Consider the following 23,948-nt stretch of genomic DNA (forward strand, 5'->3'; position numbering starts at 1 on the left):
TGCAAGTTGGGTTTTCTTAAGCTGTTTTGAATTATTATGATTTAGGCATTTAAAACACTTCAGATAGAAAATAATATATTGAAAATTAAATCTTTGCTCTAGAAATTTGATTTACGTATTGAAAGGAGAAGAGTAATTATGAGGAAACTGTTGGATTCTAATCTGTGGTGTACAGGTCTGTTGGCTTCTGGGAAAGCCCTACTTTGTTACTAGAAGTAGTAGCCAAAGCAGATCATTATAAAGTAGATTGCATTGGAGGAGCATGCCTGACCAAAAACTTAATATTGACTTATAAATATTACTAATTTATCATATGAGATAGAGGCACAGGTAATAAAATCAGTTTGCTAACTATATGCCAGGAAATGTGTGTGCAGTTCCATACACTTGCTATCTCTCTTAATAGTTAAAGGAACTGTGTAGGAGAGGTCGGTATCTCATTTTTACAAAGATGTGGAAACTTGAGACTGAGGGGCTTAATGACTTTCTCAAAGTCCTTTAAAAAAAAAAAATCCTGACAATAGCCAGGAGATGGAAACAACCTAAGTGTCCATCATTGGATGAATGGATAAAGAAGATGTGGCACATATATACAATGGCATATTACTCAGCCATAAAAGGAAACGAAATTGAGCTATTTGTAATGAGGTGGATAGACCTAGAGTCTGTCATACAGAGTGAAGTAAGTCAGAAAGAGAAAGACAAATACCGTATGCTAACACATATATATGGAATTTAAGAAAAAATGTCATGAAGAACCTAGGGGTAAGACAGGAATAAAGACACAGACCTACTGGAGAATGGACTTGAGGATATGGGGAGGGGGAAGGGTAAGCTGTGACAAAACGAGAGAGTGGCATGGACATATATACACTACCAAACGTAAAACAGATAGCTAGTGGGAAGCAGCCACATAGCACAGGGAGATCGGCTCCGTGCTTTGTGACCACCTAGAGGGGTGGGATAAGGAGGGTGGGAGGGAGGGAGACGCAAGAGGGAAGAGATATGGGAACATATGTATAACTGATTCACTTTGTTATAAAGCAGGAACTAACACACCATTGTAAAGCAATTATGCTCCAATAAAGATGTAAAAATAATAATAAAAAATAATAAAAATTTTAAAAAGTCCTGGACTCCCAAAGACATGCTGTGTTACTTCTGCAGAGATATATCAATGGTTACTCTGAATAAACCAGGAGTTTGCAAACAAGCTGGTGTTAGGCCCACAAATTAAGAATGGCTTTTATATTTTTTAACTTTACATTTAAAGTTGTTCAAAAAAAAGAGAGAGAGAAGAAGAAGAATGTGCAACAGACCATATGCACCCACGGATTCTAAAATATATCCTATCTGGCCCTTTATAAAAAATGGTTTGCTAATTCCTGCTCTAAACCCTAAAAAACAAAAAAACTATGGTTAAGTGCATACAAAAAAGGAACGTGTACGCATATATGTTGAAAGGTACTTTTAAACCTTTTTTTGAGGGTCCTTTTTGGAAAGCTAATGAAAACTGTGGATACTCTGCAGAAAACTGCATAAACAGTTTAATTTCATGGAATTTTTAGTCCTCTGGAAACCTGTCTGGGGTCATTAACTCCCGGTTGCATAGTAAACACAGAGGGATACAACTTTCCATAAATATAACTAAAACTAACCTGCTAAAACAAATATTAAGCACTTAATACTTTTGCTGTCCTTCTTGTATGCCTTCAATGGCTCCAGCATTTCTATTCTTTTTTTTTTTTTTAATTAATTTATTTATTTATTTTTGGCTGTGTTGAGTCCTGCTTGATGCGCACAGGCTTTCTCTAGTTGCGGCGAGCGGGAGCTACTCTTCGTTGCAGTGCACAGGCTTTTCATTGAGTTGGCTTCTCTTGTTGTGCAGCAAGGCTCTAGAGCGCAGGCTCAGTAGTTGTGGCGCACGGGCTTAGTTGCGCCGCAGCATGTGGGATCTTCCCCAACCAGGGTTCGAACCTGTGTACCCTGCATTGGCAGGCGGATTCTTAATCACTACGCCACCAGGGAAGCCCCAGCTCAGGCATTTCTAAAAAACCTCTCACTATCCAAGAAAGTATAACCTGTCTCTTTTTTTTCTCTTAGTAAGATTCCCTATAGCAGGCTGAGACTTTCTGAATCAGTTGTTCAATACGAACAACTTAGTTAGTTTCTACCACTAAATATCTACTTTAGAAGTTAAATACTGACCCAGCATTTCTTCCCTTCACATTCTCCGTTTCCTCAGAACAGTGTCACCAGGAAACAAGTGCCGTTAAATCCCTTTGTTCCTTTATAGAGTCATAGGACCTACCAACACTTTGGGCCTGGCATGAGAGCACTTCACACTTCATTGGAAAGTCATAAAGCAACTACTGGGTCATTAGCAGAAGTTTTACAGAGTAGTTTCGAAATCTCTCTTGCCAAATTGCTAGGACTCCCATAAAACCACATACTTACTATATTTGTACTAGGGAAAAATGAGGTGTAAGTGTTAAATATTTACCTTCAAATGAGTAGAACTGCAGGTGCTACATAGAGACTGGCAATACCATGGAATTATTTCATTCTTTTGGTTGAAGCTATAGGGAAGTACTTAAATTGTCTATTCCAGTAGATAGAGTTTTGAATTAACGTATACTTGCATTCAGCACTCTACCGTGCAAAAAGGCCTTGGACAAAAGGCCTTATCTTCTCTTGGTCTCAGTTTCCAGATTTGTAAAATGGAAACGGAAATAATATCTATCTAATTGGAGATAATAAATGTCACATATGATACCTGCTGAATAAATGTACTCCTCTCCGTTTTAATTTCATTCCTCTGATATACTGAAGCATTAAGTTTGAGTTGTACACCCAGCTTTATGCTCAAACACACAAATACAAGCCTCTTATATGCTGAGGAGGTGCCTGTCTCTCCCTCTGTCCCTCCCTCTCCATCTTCCCCTCCCCATCTCCCCCTCCCTCTCCATCTCCCCATCCTTTTCTCCTTAATAATAAAGTGGAGAGTATAATATAAATGTGACCCTGAAAATTGGTTTGTAGGTGTAACATAGACATTTCTCCAGGCACTATGCATAGGTCTAAGTCATTTACTGATTTACTCCACTTTTGGCCATACCTTATTTTCTGTAACTCTTATATTCTATAACTCTTCCTCTCACTTACTCTTTTCTGGCCTTCTGGGTGTTCTCACACTCCAAGCTGCACCCATCACAAGGCCTTTGCTAGACCTTCTCCAAGAATGTTTTTCCCACAGATAGCCAAAGAGCTTACCCTTTCACTTTTTCAGTTCCTTGCTTCCATATCACTTTTTGACTATCCTATATAAAAAAGTACGCTAGCCTGTTAAACGCAGAATTTTTTTTTTTGCACAAACTTTTTACTGACTCTGTGTGTGTGTGTGTGTGTGTGTATTTCTGTGTGTATATACAGAAACTGCCCAAATCGTAAGTATACAGTTAATAAATTTTCACAGAATGAACTCAGCCTTGTAACTGAAGTCCTGGGATTTTGAAGTTAGTCTGTCTAAAGAATACCCGTTCACTGAATTTCTTTAAATAGAATGTATAGAACATATTAACCTTTTTTTTTAATGGTTGAAGGTTGTTGTTATAAACACAGACTGATGATATATAACCCAGTTCTGACTGTAAAATCAGTATTGAAGAGGAATGCCTTCTCCCCTACACATACACAGGCACACACACACAGGCACGCACACGCACTCGAATGATGCTGATTGAGGTTTCCAACAGTTCACAGTGCTGACTTCAAGGTCTGTCAGGCACCTTACTGACACCATCTCTCCTCCTCTCATTCCCACACACAAAGACAAAACACAAATGTGTTTGCAGCCTTCTCTGGCACTCCAGAAGCCTTGGTTTTTAATTTCACATTCTTAGGAAAGTTCCAATATTGATAAACCGCAGATTATCATCCTTCCCTTGGACTGATATAGAATAACAATAAAACTTATTTTCACTGGTTTGGTGCATAATTACCAGTTTTCCTCAAACCAGCAGAATGCTTTAGAACATGTATTTCTTCTCTAATCAGCCCATTGGATCTTTATGCCCATAAATTCTTCATGTATTGTAGGGAGAATGGGGCTGATGATATGGTAGGTGGATTACTGGAATGTCCATGCTTTGATTTGCATAACTTTGATAAAAAAAAAAAGCTACACAATTTCCCACTCCCCAGCATAATTCTTCCTGATATGTACTTACAACAAAAATGCTGATTAGCAAGCATAGTAAAGATGTTTTAGTTGAGTTTATTCTTTTGTATTAAGTACCTGTTATGTGTACTTGTTTCGTTGGTGAGGTATGTGCCAGTTGAATAGGTATTTGTAACCTAAGTATGTTTAGAAATGGTGTTTCTGCCAGGATCAACTCCATATCCTCCTATATAATCTGCAATTATAAGTGACTATTGTTTTCTTTGCTGTAAAATCTTAAGTAACAATAATGGGGGAGATATTATTTCTGTTTAGTAGCTGGCTACAAGAATCTCTGTTTTGAAAAATGACTGTGTTGTTTTCTTAGTACAGCTGTTTCATGCAGACATCAGTATCTACCAAATAGTGCATCTGGTGTGGTGTGCGCACTCATTGTTCTTTTCACACAATAGCTTTTCATGCATATTAGATTATACTCATACTTATTACTAAGGATGAATGTGGTTGCTGACTACACAGTCTCGCTACCTTAGTTATTTGGTCAAGCAAGTAAATAATTCAAAGCTTTTAGTTCTGTGAAACTTGCTGAGGCTGAAGTTAAGAGCCATTCTTCCATAGCTAATTTCATTGTGATAATTATTTTTATAATACACTGAAAATTTTGTTTTGTTCTCACCATTATTAAGTACAATATTATTTTTGGAAAGTTTACGAAGATTATGTGTCATCTATTTTAATATTTGGAAAGGTTATTAGTTCTCAGTATTTAACTTTGGATTTTAATCAGAACTAGAATTGCAGACTCTTGACATGGGAAAAATTTAAGTAAATGTTTGTAGCAAAATATGATTGCTTTTGTTTACTGTTGCTGGAGTGGTAGATAGCACAGATTGAATTTAGTTCAGCTATTTTGAAATTAGTGAAGTGTAAGGAGAAAATTCATGACCATCTTAGTCTGTAGTAAAGCCCATGAATACAATTTATCTAAATTATAAGCCATTTTAGGGGTAAATTGCTTACTTAAAATATTTGAGTAAATTATTCAAACTATTTGAATTTTTTAGTACTATAGAGTTAGGATTTGGATTCATTCTGAGATTCATGCCAGTCAACAAGCATTTTAGACCAGAATCTGTGGTAATAATTGTTGGAGCCTCTGTGGTCTTAAGGTTTTTCTTGAAAGTAACTCAGCCTCTTGCCCTGAAATAGTAGGATTATATGATGAGGAACATCTGTTTACTGCGGATTTCTTTATTTAGTGTATAGTTGGGTAAGTCATGTAACTTGTAATTTTTGATACTGAATGAAACAAAAATCTAAAGTTTTTAAAGTTCTTAGAGAAAAGAATGAGGTGGCATTATTATTCACTTCTCTGTTATTTCTGCATAGGTCTAATGTAGGAATTTCTCCTAAATGTGCAGGTACAAATCATCTTTAATATATTTTCATTTAATAAGTTTGACTTTAGTTAGGTGATTGGGTTATGAACTAAGTGTAGCATAGATATGGATAATATTAAAAATCATTTATAGTTCAGAAAATGCTTTGCTACTTTTATTTGGATAGAGAAAATTGAGGGGAAAGCTGGACATTTATAACCCTAAAGTATTAACTTTTGCCTCATTTCTCTTGTTCAGATCTTTTGCTGTTTCTTACTTCATATCTGGAATGGAGTTTCTGTCTGTTCAATACAGCTAACTGACTTAAGACAGACCTCTGTGTTACATACTTCATCTTTCTTATCTTTGCATAGTAGGGAAGTGATAATTTTGGCATAAGATGTTTTCTTTCCCCCCATCCACTAGATTTCAGAAGAGATTCAGTTTACTCAGTAATTGTTTGATACCATCTTTGTCCAGGGCACAGTACACTGCAAAGAGAATTAGTGCAATGAGGGAATAAATAAAACAGTCCTTCCTTCCTTCAAGATTTTTTTTAATCTAGTGTGAGAAACAGTGTACTTAAAGTAAAATAACGAGTTACAACTTGGAATTTAAGAAGATTTGCCATGACTCAGAGTTGTTACTAATGGTTTTCAAAGTATGGTTTGAGGACCCCTTTGGACTTTGAGAGCCTTACAGGGCAGTCTACCAAGTCAGAACTATTCTCATTATAATACAAACATGTTTTCACCTTTTTCACTGTCATTCTCTCATAAGTGTACAATGGAGTTTTCCAGGAGTTTCCTGATATGCGAAGACATCATCACCCTGAAGGCTAATGGAATGTGAGCTTTTGTAGTCTTATGTTTAAAAGTATTATTTCTAGTTTCTAATGTGGCAAATATGAATTCATATAACCCATATAAACAACAGATTTTTGGAGTCCTTAATAATTTTTTAAAATGTATAGGGGCCCTGTGAACAGAATATTTGAGAACTGCTGGTCTAACCTGAAGTTTATTTATTTTTGGCCATATGTAAAGGAGATACCCCTATTGCCTCACTTTCTGAGTCAGCTTTAATGAATATTAAATACATACATTATTTTTTGTTGCTTTATAGTATTGCTTGTACATCTTGGTGTTGTAAGGAGCACAGGCTGGGTGGATGTGTTGCAGTTTTGACTGTACCATTTACTATGTGATCACAGAAAGCTATTACTTGAACTTCCTCATCCTTAGTTTTTTCATATGTAAAATAAGACTTATAATGCTGTACATTGTTATGAGTTACGAGAATCAAGGATGTCTATGAAATTATTATGTAATTTGTAAATGTGCTAGAGTCATGTAAAGTGGTAATTTTTATATTCCCTTATTCAAAGGCATGTATTGGAAAGCTGGTAGAGAGGAATAGTAGGAGTTGGGATTTGAGGACAGTTCTCATTGCTCTGCCCTTTTTTTTAGCTTTGTGAAAGCTGAGAGTTTCAATTTAATTGATCATAGGCTATGGTAAGAGACCTTCACATTGTAGGTTATGATGAACATAAAAAGATAGGCAATTTATTAGACATGGTCAAGTGAATTACTTTGGTTCCCTGAGCCACTCATCTCATTTGATACTTTATCTCTCTCCTGCATAGGAGATCAGTTAACATTGACTCATCTTTGAGTCACCAGCTATTGAGTTCTGTTATGAGGGACTTGCAGCCTCTATTATCACTCTTGTTCGACGTATATATAAAACCGCTTCAGAAAATTTTGAAGCATTTTAGATCTTGATCAGTCTGTGCAGAATTAGGAGTTTAGATAAAAGTGAACCTTTCATATTAGGTAGACGGCGTATGGATGAGCAGGTGGGAAAAGTTTCTTTGTAACAGTATTTGTTATCCTTGTTCGTTTTAGTTTCATTACCACTTAGGAGTACTTTTTTCTCCCTAGGAGTACAGAAATTAAAATCATTTTCCCAAGTATGAACTTTGTCAGCCTAGTGCACACCAAGGAATTCCATAAATAGAACAATTCTGCATGGGTTTCCTTAAGTCAGTTTCTTAATATATTCAGTTTAATATAAGCCTTAGTTAAAAAGCTTAATGACACGGAGGTATAAAGGTGATACCTAAGGTAGGAAAGCGCACTGGCTATTATTAACTTGTTTCCTTGCACTTGCAAGTTTATATCCTCACAAAGGACAACTAGTATAGTGACTGAAATCATGGCCATGGGAAATCTGAAGTCCAAGGAAGACAAACAGCTATAACCTTGAACATCATATGTGGCAAATGCTGAGTCCTGATATGGTTCCTTGTGGAAGGGAAGAAGTTTGCTGTCTGACATGTCTCTAGGAGACCAGCCTTCAAATAAATAAATAGAAGCTTGATAGGAAATATTTCTAGAGCACTTCCCTGTGCCAGATGCTTTATGTGAACTTCCTTGTCTAATCCTTACAGTAACCCTAACATAGGTGCTAATTATTATCCTACTTTTACAGATGAAGAGACTGAGGCACTCAGAGTTGAAATAGCTTGCCCAGGGTCTCAAAGCTAATAAGTGTTGGACCTAAAATTCAAAACCAAGCCCTAACTAAATCCTGTGTCCTTAACACTGCTTTAAACTACCATGTCACAAAGAAGCTGAGAAGTGAGGGATGCTAAGTGCTTTAAATTATTTCATGTAATTCTTATAACAGCACTGTGAGGTTGGTGTAATTATTATCCTCCTTCTGCATATGAGGAAACTGAGGCTTAAAGGCAAGAGTTTGCTCCAGGTCATATTGCTACTAAGCAGCAGAATGGGATACCAAGCCAAGCTGTCTGGCTACAGAGTCTGATCTTACCACAGTTCTGTACTACCTGCCTGTTTCCCCTCCTCAGGCAACTCCCTATTTAGTTGGGAGGAGTGGGAGGTGTGGGAGAACTACAGAGAGACAGACATGTAAATGGGGTGATTAGTGGCATAACAGAAGTGTGTATAAAGTGCTTTTAGAACACAGATGGGGAAGCAATGACCAGATGGTGGGGGTGGGGGTAGGGGTGCTGGTTAGAGAGGAGGTGACTCTGAAGGAGAACTTGAATAGTGAAGAGGAGCTTACCGTGTGGGGCTAGTTATGGGATCAGAGTGATTAGCAGGCAGACATGTCTCTCAGGAGAAATAATGCGGCTGTGTTAACCTTGCTAAGTGTGGAGGAGCTTGGTGTATGAATTGTCTTTTTAATGTAATATCAGTTTAAATGTCTACGTAAAATAGATTTGAAATTTAGGTTCATGGTTTACGAATATAGAAAATTAAGAATGTTTCAAACTATTTGTACTTTGTTTTCTTTCTAGTTACGTGTAGTTTTGTATTAGTGTGCCATACTTTGCATAATAATGTGCACCATACAAGTTATGGCTAATAGAGGTTTGTGATAATATTTAAATGCAGCAGGAGAACTCATTATTTAAAGGACCACTGAGGTGCCTCTGAAGAACGTAAATGAAGACACATTTTGAAACGATCACTACTGATTTATCTAGTTTATGTATTTGGTTTAGGAGATTTGGGAGCACACTTACGTTTGCTAGTTCCTAATGTGAGAGAGTCAAGACTGTCAGACTGAAAGGCAAAAACCACACGGGACTCCCAATTACCTAATTTATATCTACTTGTTCTACTCTCTTCCTTAGGCGGGATGTAGTGACGCTTGTATTCCTGACCATGAAATAAGACTGTAGTCTCTGAGTGCCTGACTTTGATTGGTCTCTCTATTCTTGAATACAGTAAACATATTTGTTGAAGGGATGAGGTGACATTTGAGCTGATTGTTAAGGAATAGTGTAGCTTTAGACATAGGAAGATGGGATGGAAGTTCAGTGTAGGTAGGAGAAATAGCAAAGGAACAGAATCAGGACACTGTATGATATCTTTAGGGATTCAGTAAGGAGCCAGTTTGATGAAACTCAAGCACAGAGAAGGAAGAAAACCAGGATTCGTGTACCTGTTACATGCTGGGAATTCTACGAGGTGCTTCACATGTATGAACTCCTAAATCTTTGTAATAATCCTGTGAGGTAGCGTTTTATTAAAGAAAATAAAAGGCACAGACTTTTGTTTTTGGTTAAGAAAATAGTCTTTTTGCGGGGGGGGGGGGGGAATCTGCAGCAGGGCAGAGCGCGGCCTCGGTTGCGGAGCAGAGCCGCAGGGTGGCAGCGGGAGCGCGGGGGGCACCGGAGGCTTTCGGCCCGAGAGGACTGGGGAAGTTCGCGCTGGCGGCAGTTCGCGCTGGCGGCATGGGGCGGTGACGCCGCACTGGCCTTCCGCTCCTGCCAGCTGGTTGAGAGCAGGCGGAGGAGGAGGAGGATGCACCTTTGCCAACGGCTTGCCTTCCTGGGCCGGCGCGCAGGCACCTTGCAGAACAAGGAGTAGCTTGCTGACTTTGAACGCGTGGCAGGTATTTCAGAAAGCTTCAAGATCAAGGTGGAGAAAGGAACAGTTATTCTTCCAAATTCATCTGCTTCAGCTATTATTCTTATTGGGAATGGACAATGGAATGTTCTCTAGCTTTATCATGATCAAAAGCCTCCTTCTGTTTTGTATTTCCATGAACTTAGCCAGTCACTTTGGCTTTTCACAAATGCCAACCAGTTCTGTAAAAGATGAAACCAACGACAACATCACAGTATTCACCAGGATCTTGGATGGGCTCCTGGATGGCTACGACAGCAGACTGAGGCCTGGGCTCAGAGAGCGTAGTACTCAGGTGAGAACGGACATCTACGTCACCAACTTCGGCCCAGTGTCTGACACGGAAATGGAATGCACCATAGACATGTTTTTCTGACAAAGCTGGAAAGACGAAAGCCTTCAGTTTGAAGGTCCCATGCAGCGCCTGCCCCTCAACAACCTCCTTGCCAGCAAAGTCTGGACTCCAGACACCTTGCTCCACAATGGGAAGAAGTCCATCGCCCACAACATGACCACGCCCAACAAGCTGCTGCGGCTGGAGGATGGCACTCTGCTGTGCACCGTGCGCTTGACCATCTCGGCAGAGCGCCCAATGCAGCTTGACTTCCCGATGGAGGCCCATGCCTGCCCTCTGAGATTTGGCAGCTGTGCATATCCTAATTCCGAAGTTGTCTATGTCTGGACCAACGGCACAACCAAGTCGGTGGTGGTGGCAGTAGATGGCTCCAGGCTGAACCAATACCACCTGATGAGGCGGACAGTGGGCACAGAGAGCATCAGCACCAGCACAGGTGAATACACAATCATGACGGCTCATTTCCATCTGAAGAGGAAGACCGGGTACTTTGTCATTCTGACCTATCTCCCCTGCGTAATGACTGTGATCTTGTCGCAATTGTCCTTTTGGCTGAACCGAGAATCAGTCCCAGCCGGGACAGTGTTTGGGTTGACCACGGTGCTGACCATGACAACCCTCAGCATCAGTGCCCGGAACTCTCTGCCCGAAGTGGCTTATGCGAAGGCCATGGACTGGTTCATAGCCGTGTGCTACACTTTTGTGTTCTCTGCGCTGATCGAGTTTGCCACCGTCAACTATTTCACAAAGACAGGCCCAGCCTGGGACGGCCAAAAAGCCTTGGAAGCAGCCAAGATCAAGAAAAAGGAGTGTGAACTTACACTAAATAAATCAACAAATGCTTATACTACTGGAAAGATGACCCACCCCCCAAACATCGCAAAGGAGCAGACCCCTGCAGGGACCTCAAATGCCTCTTCAGCCTCAGTAAAACCTGAAGACAAGACTTCTGAAAACAAAAAGACTTACAACAGCATCAGCAAGAACGACAAAATGTCCCGAATTATATTCCCAGTCCTGTTTGGCACTTTCAGCCTAGTTTACTGGGCAACATATTTGAATAGGAAGCCAGTGATTAAAGGGGCTACCGCTCCAAAATGAGCTGCCATGCTCCCAAACTCCAAGACAGCCATACGTTCAGTGACGGGCACCAAGGAGAGGTTGAGCTTGGGAGACCTCCCTTATTTGGGCACTATCTTTCAGGAAATTTTTGCATGTTTAATAATATGTACAAATAATATTGCCTTGATGTTTCCATATATAATGTCAGATGTTTCAAAGATGTCACATTGACAAATCAAGCCACTTTCTGGAAAAACAGGAGACAATGGCTCTGACACTCAGATGCTCAGTATCTTACATTGATAGTTTACAAACAAGTATATTTTTAACTGTTCCAAGTATTACCTAACAATGTTTTTTATACTTTGAATGTCATTTCATACAAATTTTCCCAGCAAATAAATATTTTAGGAAATACTCCATGATTATTACTTGACCAACTCTCACAAGAAACAAATATCACAAAGAGCACATTTTTCATTGAAAAAGAAACTGGGCATTTATGTACAAAACTAATTACCTTTGATAATTCTTACTGTTCTGAAATTAAAAGTACTGCATGATCTTATGCTAAGAAATAGAATAAACAAATATTTATGCAGACATTTAATAACAGAAATATATGGTACATTAGATTAACAGATACAGTGTTTCCCCAAGGAAAAATTTAACTGCTTAAAAAATATTTTTTGTGGGGGAGGTGGGAATGAAACTTACTTCTCTCCCTCCGACTCCCCCCACTAACTGAACAATGATCAAGAAAGAAAAGATCTTAAAAAGTAGTGTGATGACAGTCTTGGCATTTAGCCTGAGCATCCACTGTCTGAAACATTGACCACACCTCACTTTAGCCAGTGTGTAGTGCTTCAGTGGCGAGAAATTGTAAATGAGTTATTTTCCATTTTATTTCCCTGTATGTTATTTCATGATTGACTTATTGCTTTAGCTTCTATATATGAATCTTAAATGTTCATTAAGAAATAAAAAATAAAAAAATAAAGGAAAATAGTCTTTTTTAAGAAGAGGAAACACAATTTTAGAAGTCATAAAATTCTAAGTAATCATTGAAAACCTGAACCAAGCCAGTGGGAAACACAGAAGAAAAGTAGAAGATATATGAAGCAATATGAAGTTGGGGAAATGGAGGTGGAACTGGTTGGCTGGAGAAAGGGGGAAGTAAAAGGTAACTTCAGGTTTCTTAGAGTCTATGAAATCAGTGGTGCCAGTGAAACAGAGGAGGAGCAAGTTGGAAGAAAAGGTGTTCCATTTACTTTTAAGCATAAATATATGGAATTTATAGAAGCAGTGAGAGCAAATGATGTTGCTAAGGAAAATATAGAAGAGAAAGGAAACAGGAAGAGAGAACCCAAGTTGTTTTAGTATACACAGCAAACTTCTAATTCTCCATTATGGGAAATTTCAAACTTAAGAGTTAAGAATTCAGTGAACCCCATTATATGTAGCCAGACAATCATTAACTTGTGGCCCACTTTTGATCATCTGTATCTTCCCACGCTCCCCTCCCTTGATTATTCTGAAACAAATCTCTAGGAGTTGGGACTATAATCTATGTTTGTATGATTCTAAATTTTGTGTTCTTTATACAACACCTTCCCTCCTTGACGAAGCCTCATCCAACCTCTACCTGAATATTTTTAGAGATAGAAGGCATGCAGTGCATTGAGACAGTTGTGTCCTTTTTGACTGGCTCTAATTGTTAGAAAGTTTTCCCTTTTATTGAGTTGAAAACTCTAGCAGATTTATTATTTTGGCAAGGACACAAGAACCCATGCTGAAGTTAAGAGTAGATTTAGACTGCAGAATATTTTTATATTGGGTTTGTAGTAAACCCTTTTTCTCTAAAGATCAGTGTTTGCAAACGGTTTTACTGCTGCCATGTGATGGAGATGTCACCAGCTGGCATTCAGGGTGCTTATAGAACAGTCTTGAAGAAACATCTTGGAGCAAAAACATATTTTAGATGTTAAAAAAGAGTATCTCAGATCCACATATGAGAAGAAGGCTTGGCGTCTCTTGTAGGTGTAAAATTTTAAATATGTATTTTAAAAATGTTATCAGAGTAACACATATTTTTAAATTAAACATGTTTTTTCTTTTAAACTTTTACTGAAGTGTAACTCACTGCTTAAAAAGTACACTAACTGTAAAAATATAGTTCAATGAATTTTTACAAAATGAACAAAACAGCATTCAGAACAAGGAATAGAATTATTACCAGCATCCAGAAAGTCCCTCATATGCTACACTACCTTCCCTGCTCTGCCTAAGAGTAACTACTATCCTGACTTCTACCACCATTGCTCTGGGTGCGGGGCAGGGAGGTGCCTGTTTCTTAACTGTACATAAATTGAGCCATAGTGTTTACACTCATCGTTTTTCTAGCTTCTTTGACTCAACAGTATGTTTGTGAGATTAATCCATGTTATTGTGTATTGATGTAGTTTGTTTATTTGCTGTGGCGTCTTCCACATGTACCTCAATTTATCCCTTCTATTGTTGATGGACAGTTGGATATTGCTGTTATGAATATTCTTATACGTGTTTTTTGGTGTACATTTATGCATATTTCTATTGGATATCTAGGGTTGCTGGGTCATAGGTTAAGCATCTATCCCTGTGTAGCAGATAATTGCCACACAGTTTTCAAAGTAGTTATGGCACACTAGCAGTTTCACATCCTTTTCAACATTTGATATTATCTGTCTTTTCATTTGAGTTAATGTACATAATTTAAAAATCAAATATAACAGAAGGACTTAGAATTAAAATCAACAATTACTTCGCTAAAGCCTCTACTTTCCTCCCCTAGGTCACACTCTTCAGAAGCAGCCATAAGTACTATTTCTATTTTTAACAACTTTTAAGAGGCAGTGATTAATAACACAGGTTTTGAAGCCAGACTGCTTAGATTCTTTCCTTGGCTTCACTACTTACTAACTGTGTAACCTTGAGCAAGTTATTTAACCTGTGTCTCAATTTCCTCATCTGCAAAATAGAGATTAATTATAGTACCTATCCCATAGAATTGTGAGAATTAATAAATATAATGACTTTCATTATGTGGTAAGTACTCAGTAAATGTTAGCTATAGTAATTAATTATGATGTTACCTATATTTTGCTCAACAAAGTCATACAGCTGTCTTGATTCAGCGACTTTAGATATTTTCTATTGATTGACTTCCTGCTAAGATAGATGAAGATTTAGCTAAGTGATATCCTCTCTCACCTTCCCTTCTGTCTTTTCCCAATCTAGTTATGTCACTATTTTCAATTCATTCATTGAACTACATCCTTATTTATATATAATAACATTTATGTTCTGTTCAGACTTAAATCTTCCTTTATTGAAATATTTATGTTATTGTTAGGTCTATACAATTTTTTTTTATTGCAGAGCTGCCTAATATGCAAGTTTATGCTTCCTTTTCTATATTCCAGTTTCAGAATCTTTGTGCCATTAAAGCACTATGGTCCTAGAGTCAAGTTTGAATTCTTTTTTATTCTCTTACCAAGTTGCCTTAACCAAATCTTCAAGATTTAATTGAAAAATGAACCTCTTCTCATGTCTTCTGCCTCTTCGATTCATTCCCTATTTCCTGGAGATCTCCTTCTTGGAGTTTTCATCACCTTCCCCAAATTGGACTTCTCTCTTGGTTTGCCAGACCTCTGTCATCTGGGTTTAGGACATCATTGCCTTCTTGACTTGGATCCAGTATTTTCTGCATCACTTTCTTCTTTCTTGCTTTAGGCCCTCATTTTGCTGGCATATATCTTCATGTAACTTTTTAATGAAGTATGCAGTCTGCAGCAAGGCTCTTTGCTCTCTCTGAACCTGTTGTGTGAAATGGGGAAATGATTTGCAATGTGCCTCACCATGTTATTGTGAGTGAGGATCAAGCACAGTAATATACGTGAAACCATGACCATCCTTGTCAGATAACTTCAGACCAGCTTTAGAGCATGTATTCCAGCAGAAAACAGGTCGGTAATCAAATCAGCCTCAGGAACCGGCTCCAGAGTTATGGGCAGAGTTATGAGTTCTTTTATGGGCAAATTGTATCCCCCAAAATGTTGAAGCCCTAACCCTCCATGTAACTGTATTTGAGGTTATAGGACCTTTAAGGAGGTAACTTAAGTTAAATGAGGTCGTAAGGATGGAGCTCTAATCCAGTAGGGCTGGTGCCCTTAAAAGAAAAGGAAGAGATACCAGGAGTATGTGTGCAGAGAAAAAAGTCATGAGAGGATACAGCAAGAAGGTGGTTGTCTGTAAGCAAGGAGAGAGGTTTTACCAGAAACCAGCCCTCTTGGCACCTTGATCTTAGACTTCCACTGTGAGAAAATAAGTTTCTGTTTTTTAAGCCACCCAGTCTGTGGTATTCTGTTGTGGCAGTGCTAGGAAACTAGGTTCCAATTTTGGCTCCAGTGTATAGCGTTTGTTAGACCTCTAGGACTGTTTCGTTTTGTACGGTGTGCTAATGCCTGGTTTGGGGGGATTAAGTGAGCAAATAAATGCTTTATACAGTCAGTACCTGGTATGGTAGCCATTCAGCAAATCTTTGTTTTTCATAAGCCTTAAAAGGGGCTTTAAGTTATGTTAATGGAGCTGTGTCATTTATGGTTTTGTTTCTTTAATCAGATAATTCTAACTAAACATTTACATACCAAAGCAATGACAAGAGCAATTATCTCTGGGTAACTGGGTTAAGTTTTTTTTAAAGTAGCTTTATTGAGATATAATTCATACTCCATATAATTCACCTATTTAAACCTACAATTCAGTGGTTTTTAGTACATTCACAGATATATTACAACTATCACCACAGTCATTTTAGAACATTTTTATCACCTCAAAAACAAAACCCCATACCCTCCACCCATCAACCTCCTAGCCCATCTACCACCCCCAACCCTAAGCAACCACTGATTACTTTCTGTCTCTATAGATTTCTCTATTCTGGATTTTCATATGAATGAAATCACATAATTTGTGGCTTGGGGGCTTACTAGCTACCTACCTCTATTTGGATATTTTTTCTGCTCTTCTCTGTCTTCTCCCCTCCCCTCCTGCTGGCACTCCCTTTATGTGTATGTTGGTATACTTAATGGTATCATTTCTCTAAGGCTCAGTTTATTTTTCTTCATTTTTTTCCTCTGTTCTTTGGCTTACATAACCTCTGTTGCCCTGTCTTTGAATTCACTACTTTTTTTTTCTTTTGACAGTTCGTATCTACTATTCAGAACCCTTTTTGTGAACTTCAAAATTGCATTGTACTTTTTTTTAAATTTTATTTATTTTTTGGCCACGTTGGGTCTTTGTTGCTGCACGCGGGCTTTCTCTAGTTGCGGTGAGCGGGTGCTACTTTTCGTTGTGGTGCGCAGACTTCTCATTGCGGTGGCTTCTCTTGTTGCAGAGCACGGGCTCTAGGCGCGCAGGCTTCAGTAGTTGTGGTGCACGGGCTCAGTAGTTGTGGTGCACGGGCTTAGTTGCTCCTTAGCATGTGGGATCTTCCCGGATCAGGGATCGAACCTGTGTCCCCTGCGTTGGCAGGTGGATTCTTAACCACTGTGCCCCAGGGAAGTCCCTATTGTATTTTTCAACTCCAGAATTTCCACTTGCTTTTTTAAAAAATTATTCTTATATCTATTGATATTATATATTTGATGTGACATTGTCATAATACCGCCCTTTACTCCTTTAATCATGCTTTAAAAATTTTTTTGTGAACATGTTTGTAAGGGCTTATTTTGAAGTCTTTTTCTGTTAAGTCCAATACCTGGTCACTTTAACTGGCAGTTTGTGTTGACTGCTTTCTTTCTGCTTTAGGGATCATGCTTTCCTGTTTCTTTATATGCCTCATAATTTTTGTTGGAAACCAAATACTTTAGATAATATATTGTAGTAACTCTGGATACTGGTCCCCCTCTCCCAGGATTTATTATTTATTTATTTGTGTTTTAGTGATTTGCCTGGATTATTTTAGTGGAGTGTTAAATCTCTGACATTGTGCCTTTTGTTTTCAACAATGCCCTGGGACATTGTTCTACACACAAATCCAATCAAAGTGTGGGAACAGTTTAGGAGCTGTTTTATGTCCTGCCTTTCCCTCTCCTTCTCCCTCAGCAAAATCTTTGAGCCAGGGCTCTGGAGCTAGGGTTGGGGACAATGGCAAGCTTCTCTGTGAGTGACACCCCCACTCTAGCTGTTGGACCCTAGATGGAGGTGGGATGAGGGGTGGTAGCAGCCTGAGGTTCTCTTGGCTTGCCTCTCTTGGCGTAGAACCACTGTTTCATGAGCCAGGGCAAGGACTATCAAGGCCTCAGTATTCTTAGTGTGCTATGCCCAAGGTAGTCTCTGTTTCTCAAGTGGGAACTCGGTCAAAGAAAGGAGCTCCCAACTTCTTGACGGTTCTCTCCCAGAACTTAGCCTAATAATAGGTGGTCGAGGGCCAGATGAGAAACATTGATGCCCTGCACTTAACCAGGAAGAAGGCCCTCTGACAGGGTGCTGGGGAAGTGAGGCAGCCTGTGTTCTTCGCTTCAGCAGTCCAGAGTGGAATCTCTTCCCTGCTGAGCAATCTTGGCTCCAACACCACAGACTCTCACCTTTCTTACCATATTTCTGTAGGTTTTCTTGAATGGAAGTTTCTTGTTTGCCCTTAGGACCATTTCCAGAGGCTTTAATATTTGTTTTAATAATTTCACCAGCTTCACTGGGAACAGGTCAGTGGAGTGTCTCATGCTGTCATTATAAAAGTCCATCTTCCCAGGTTGGTTTTTAAAGTTTTCTACAAGAGGAAGTACAGATAGCTTGTAAAAGAAGGTTTGAGTGAGGGGAAAAGAAAGGGAACTTGAGTGCGAAAACAGTGACATTTTTAAGTTGATAGGTTCACAGGAGATATAGGCTAATGAAGGAAGGATTTTGTGGTATGATGGGAATATAAAAGGAAGGGATAGAAGTAGCCTACTTCATTGTTTGGATTCCTTTATGAGTTTGGGCTATTTAAAGACTTGGACTAAAAGTTTTGAAAACCAAGTGTTCTTGGTGAATGTGTGGTTTCTGTTTAGTAGCTTGCTGAACAAATAGCTTTTGTTTTGTTTTATTGACATATAGTTGATTTACAATGTTGTGTTAATTACTGCTGTACAGCAGAGTGACTCAGTTATACGCATAAACATTCTTTTCCATTATGGTTTATCACAGGATACTGAATATAGTTCCCTGTGCTATACAGTAAGACCTTGTTGTTTATCCATTCTATATATAAAAACTTACATCTGCTAACCCCAACCTCCAACTCCATACCTCCCCCAACCCTCTCCCCCTTGACAACCACCAGTCTGTTCTCTATGTCCATGGTTATGGTTCTGGTTCTGTTTCATAGATAGGTTCATTTGTGTCATATTTTAGATTCCACATATAAGTTATATCATATGGTATCTGTCTTTCTCTTTCTGACATACTTCAGTTAGTATGATAATTTCTAGTTGCATCCCTCTAGTTGCCATTGCTGCAAATGGCATTATTTTGTTCTTTTCTATGGCTTTTTTATGGCTGAGTAGTATTCCATTATATATATTTAGCACATCTTCTTTATCCATCCATTCGTCTGTCAGTGGACATTTAGGTTGTTTCCATGTCTTGGCTATTGTGAATAGTGCTACTATGAACATAAGGGTGCATGTATTTTTTTGAATTATAGTTTTGTCTGGATATATGCCCAAGAGTGGGATTGCTGGATCATATGGTAATTCTATTTTTAGTTTTCTGAGGAACCTCCATACTGTTTCCCACAGTGACTGTGCACCAACTTACATTCCCATCAACAGGGTGGGAGGGTTCCCTTTTCTCCATAACCTCCCCAGCATTTGTTACTTGTAGACTTTTTAATGATGGTCATTCTGACCAGTGTGAGGTGGTACCTAATTGTAATTTTGATTTGCATTTCTCTAATAATTAGCGATGTTGAGCATCTTTTCATATGCCTATTGGCCATCTGTATTTCTTCTTTGGAGAAATGTCTCTTTAGAACTTTTGCCCATTTTTCGATTGGGCTGTTTTCGTTGTTGTTGTTGAGTTGTATGAGCTGTTTGTAAATTTTGGAAATTAAGCCCTTGTGGGTCGCATCGTTTGCAAATGTTTTCTTCCATTCTATAGGTTGTCTTTTTGTTTTGTTTATGGTTTCCTTTGCTGTGCAAAAGCTTGTAAGTTTGGTTAGGTCCCATTTGTTTATTTTCACTTTTATTTCTATTGCCTTGGAAGACTGACCTATGAAAACATTGGTACGATTTATGTCGGAGAATGTTTTGCCTATGTTCTCTTCTAGGAGTTTTATGGTATCATGTCTTATGTTTAAGTCTTTAAGCCATTTTGAGTTTACTTTTGTGTATGGTGAGAGGGTGTTGAACAAGTAGCTCTATCGCACTGTTTAGTGTGTTATTTTAAAATGGAATACATTTTTTCTGATTCTAGTTTATTTTTGTGCCTAAATCCTTTTAGCAACCCCCCTAGAAGCATTAATAAACCCAAATTAGACTTTACTACTTACAACATTGAAGTCACACACCTGTGAGAAATTTTTTAATCAAATTTTAACTTTATACTTGACAAGAAAATTTGATTCATAGAGCAGCTGTGATTTAGCAAACTTGGATTATTATATTCAAGGTTGCTAGTGTATGTAGTGCTTTTTGTGATTTTTTTTTAATAGAGTGACAGTTATATGTTCTTCAGGAGCCATAAGGGTTGTTTATTAAAAACACTCAGCTACAACATCGTATTAACATGATAAATGTAGTTTCTTTTTTTCTCTCAAAAATTTGGTGCCAGTCTGTCTGAATCAAATGATTTCAATGGAAATTAGGAAGCTAAAGGGGCTTTCTGTTTTCCATCTGTTTTCAGAAGCAAGAGAAAAGCACTGAGCATTGTCTGTATACCTCCTTATCTTTCCCTAAGAATTTTTTCTTTAATCCTGTTCATTGGGAAACTGTAAAATAGTATTTCTCCCTCTCTATCACTATCTTTCAGTATAAATTGTTGTGGGCTATTCATATTTTCTAAATGTTTGTTTCATTTTTTTATGTTGGATTTTTATAAATCAGATCAATACATACTTCAGTCCCGATAGTGTGTGAGGGGTAAAGATAATTGTGAAACCAGGTCACATTTGAGATTTCAAGGCATAAGTGCCCAGCAGTTTAAATGCCTGCAAGGTAAAGAAGAGTGAAAGCAGTGCGTGTGGTCTGCTGTGATGTAGGACCTAAAGCTGATTATAGAAAGTGCTTAGGGTTTGGGTAGGCTTTGAAGAATAGGGAAAACCTCCAGTTGGTACAAAAGGCTTGGAAGCAGGAATATGCATGGCATCTTCTGGGTACATGAGGTGACTACACTTCCTAGATTGTAAGGTTTCTAATAAGGAAAAATACCATTGGAAAGATTAATTGTGGTAGACCTTGAATATGAAACCAAGAACTTTTGACTATCGTTTATACTGTGTGTGGTTAGTGAGAAGGCATTAAGGCTTTTGAGCAGACAAATGTCATGTCTAGTGACAGCGTGTAGGGTTAGTTGAAAACTATAGGCCCTCAAGCCCAATTTTCTCATTTTCTTTGTCCTTTACTTTAATGGAGGAGTATGAATTATGTTTCAAATTAAAGTTTTTAAAGCTTACAGTTTATAACTCACCACAAGCTTCTACATAAAACCCAAGAGTATTAACAATGAGCACATAAAGACCTGAATAATTCATAGGTATCTGAAGTGTTACGTAGTCAACTAGTCAAACTAGCTTGAATTCTGGTTATGCCACTCACTGTGTAATGTTGAACAAATTCTTTAACCTTTCTAACCCTCACTCCTTTCATCTGGAGTGGGAAGCTAATCATATTGCCCACTCAGGATTTTGAGCATTGAATAAGATATAAAGCATGTAAAGCTCTTAGCACACTGCCTGGCAGATAGTAAACATCTCTGATAAATACCTTTGCTGCTGTTAATTGTTGTTGTTATTATTATTATTTATCATTATCTAGTACTAATCGCTATCCAATTTTATTGTTTCCATGGAAGACTGCATTCTGAATTTTGATCTTTTACAGTAGGAACACTTTTCCCATCTGGTCCAGAAAGAACCTCTCTCCTGTGCCACCCAAGTTTCAGGGCCCACTGGTGGCTTCTAGATTTTCTTTTCCTTTGTTCTGGGTGTCCTGCCTTGTCAATGAGGGCATGCCAAAAAAACAGGAAGTCTGGGTCCCACCAAGAAGGCACTGTTTGCTGCCAGTTATGGGGGAGTGTGGTAAGCTCTGGTTTTATAGGGCACATGCAGCATTAGATGTTTGTTTTGTGTTGTTTTCCTACAGGTAGGTTTTGTTATTACGCTTTAAAGTGTGGTGGTTATTATTCAGAAATTTAGACTTATCTTTACTTTTGTCAGGTTTAAGCCGTTTTTCCCATTCCAAACCTTGCAAGGATTCGAAGAAGATGATGAAGAGCATATCCATATACAACAATGGGCACTTACGGAAGGCCGCCTTAAAGTTACATTGTTAGAATGTAGCAGGTATGTTCTTTGTTTTGTCATTACTACATTATAGGAAAGAAAGTACACTGAAAATGTACTTGAGCAGTATTTGTGTTTATTCCCCGCTGTGTTAATTTATATTGTATTATCTGTAAATTCTTTAACTGTAAATTTCATAAAAGTAGTGCTTTCCAACTTATAAAAAATACAAACTATATTTTAGAAAGCATTCTAATGGTGGGGGTGATCATTTATCCTGCAGTAATTTCCAAACTTTTTAGATACATAATGCTCTGTTGGCATATTTCTTACTACCTATTAGAAAGCTGTTCATAGCATAACAGTTTTGAGAACTCTTTTTAATAATTGGAAATACCCTGGAAAGTTGCAAAATCAGACTTGTAAACTCCTGTGATTCTTAAAATTTTAGAGCTGGAAGGGAATCTCAGAAGTAATCTTGCCCAGCCTCTTTATTTTTCCAGCCCCATAGTCTAAGCTGTGTTCATACTTTGCTTGAACTACTTAATACATTAGCCTCCTTACTTATCTCCTGACACGGGTTACCATTGTGACAACCAGAATGAGCTTTTCAAAATGCATATCTGATTGTCACTTTCCACTTAAAATTCTCTAATGGCTTCCCCATTCCTCTTAGAATATAGACCCAAATCTTTTTCATGGCTTGCATGCCCCTCTTTACCTCTCTAGTTTCTTTCTCCACCCAGCCCCTCACTCACAGTGCTTCAGCCACATAGGCCTTCCTAAGAGAAGAGGTTGGCAAACTTTTTCTCTGAAGGGCCAGATAGTAAATATTTTAGGCTTTGTGATTCACATGGTTTCTGTTGCAACTACTCAACTCTGCCTTGTAGTGTGAAAGCAGTCATAGATAGACAACAGGTAAATGAATGGGCATGGCATGGCTGTGTGCCCGTAAAACTTTATTATATGAATTTTATAATTTTTATGTGTCATAAAGTTCTTTTGATTTGTTTTTTTCAGCCATTTAAAAATGTGAAAACCTTTGGTAGCCCACAAGCCTTATAAAAACAAGCAGTGGACTCGATTTGGCCCATGGACTGTAGTTTGCCATTCCCTGCCTTAGATATTTTAACGTACCAAGCTCCTGTGTTGACTCTCCACTATTCTCCTGGCTGAAGGCCCTACCCCATCTTCTGTTCCTTGAGACTAGCCTTTCTTGCTTCACCTTAAAAACTGCCTCCTTACTGTGTCTCCTGATCATTCCAACTACAAATACACTATCCTTATTGCTACATTTCTGTGACCACTTATTTGTTGCTTAATCACTCTATTTTTATTTTCAGCCCATAATAAAAAATAAGTGCTTGAATCCAGAGGTTTTATTTTATACCAAATATACCTGTATCCTTGCTAATAGGTTAATTTTGAGTATACTAGTAATATGCTAAATATTTTTTTAAGTCTTGGAGTGAATCAATATTGTGTACGATTATGTCAGAAAGTCTAGTTTAAAGGGAATTCTTTTATCAAAGAAAGACTGAATATGCTGTAAATTTTGTAAAAGGGACTGCAATGTACAGTAAAATGATATATACAATAAAAATACGGCTCTACGTAAGTCTGAATTTGAAGTAGCTAATCCAATATGCTATGGTAAGCATAAGTATTAAATCTCTCCTGTCTAAAATCTAATTATAATTTACAATTATATAAATTATATAAATATCTAATTATAATTATAAATATCTAATTATAATTTGGGCTTATATTATCATTTGGAAGGATGTTTATCAAGTGGCCTGTGTCTGAAGAAATTTTGGACTGATACTTTCTTTCAGTGAATTTTCTTATAGATTCACAGGCATCAAAATCATACCATTGGATTACCTTTTCCAAAATAATCATAGCAACTTCTAAACATTTGAAAGGCAGCTTTGTAAAAAATTTCTTGACTCTCCTGTTGTTAATTCCTACCTACCTATTCACCCGCCTATCCCCAAACTTGCAA

At 38.0% G+C, this 23,948-nt stretch overlaps 2 protein-coding genes across 4 annotated transcripts in view; both read left to right on the forward strand.

Annotated features, from left to right (window-relative positions):
• The window catches only part of PDZD8 (PDZ domain containing 8), a 98,157-nt gene that overhangs the window by 6,490 nt on the left and 67,719 nt on the right, over window positions 1-23,948 (forward strand). For 2 of the 3 annotated variants that reach the window (XR_012326883.1, XM_019940066.3), the window contains exon 2: window positions 21,875-22,000. The exons of the other annotated variant lie outside the window; for it this stretch is intronic. Coding sequence is in view for 1 of the 2 variants with exons in the window: in XM_019940066.3 (XP_019795625.1) it covers window positions 21,875-22,000 (126 nt within the window). In the remaining variant the exon portion in view is untranslated. The remainder of the gene's footprint in view (window positions 1-21,874; window positions 22,001-23,948) is intronic. 3 annotated transcript variants of the gene reach the window in all.
• Window positions 1,003-11,836, forward strand: LOC109550696 (gamma-aminobutyric acid receptor subunit alpha-5). The gene has a single exon (XM_019940069.3). It carries the CDS (start codon window positions 10,420-10,422, stop codon window positions 11,458-11,460), a length of 1,041 nt encoding a protein of 346 aa, XP_019795628.3. The 5' UTR covers window positions 1,003-10,419; the 3' UTR covers window positions 11,461-11,836.

This window comes from Tursiops truncatus, chromosome 16 (genome assembly GCF_011762595.2).
Source record: "Tursiops truncatus isolate mTurTru1 chromosome 16, mTurTru1.mat.Y, whole genome shotgun sequence".
NCBI classification, from domain to species: domain Eukaryota; kingdom Metazoa; phylum Chordata; class Mammalia; order Artiodactyla; family Delphinidae; genus Tursiops; species Tursiops truncatus.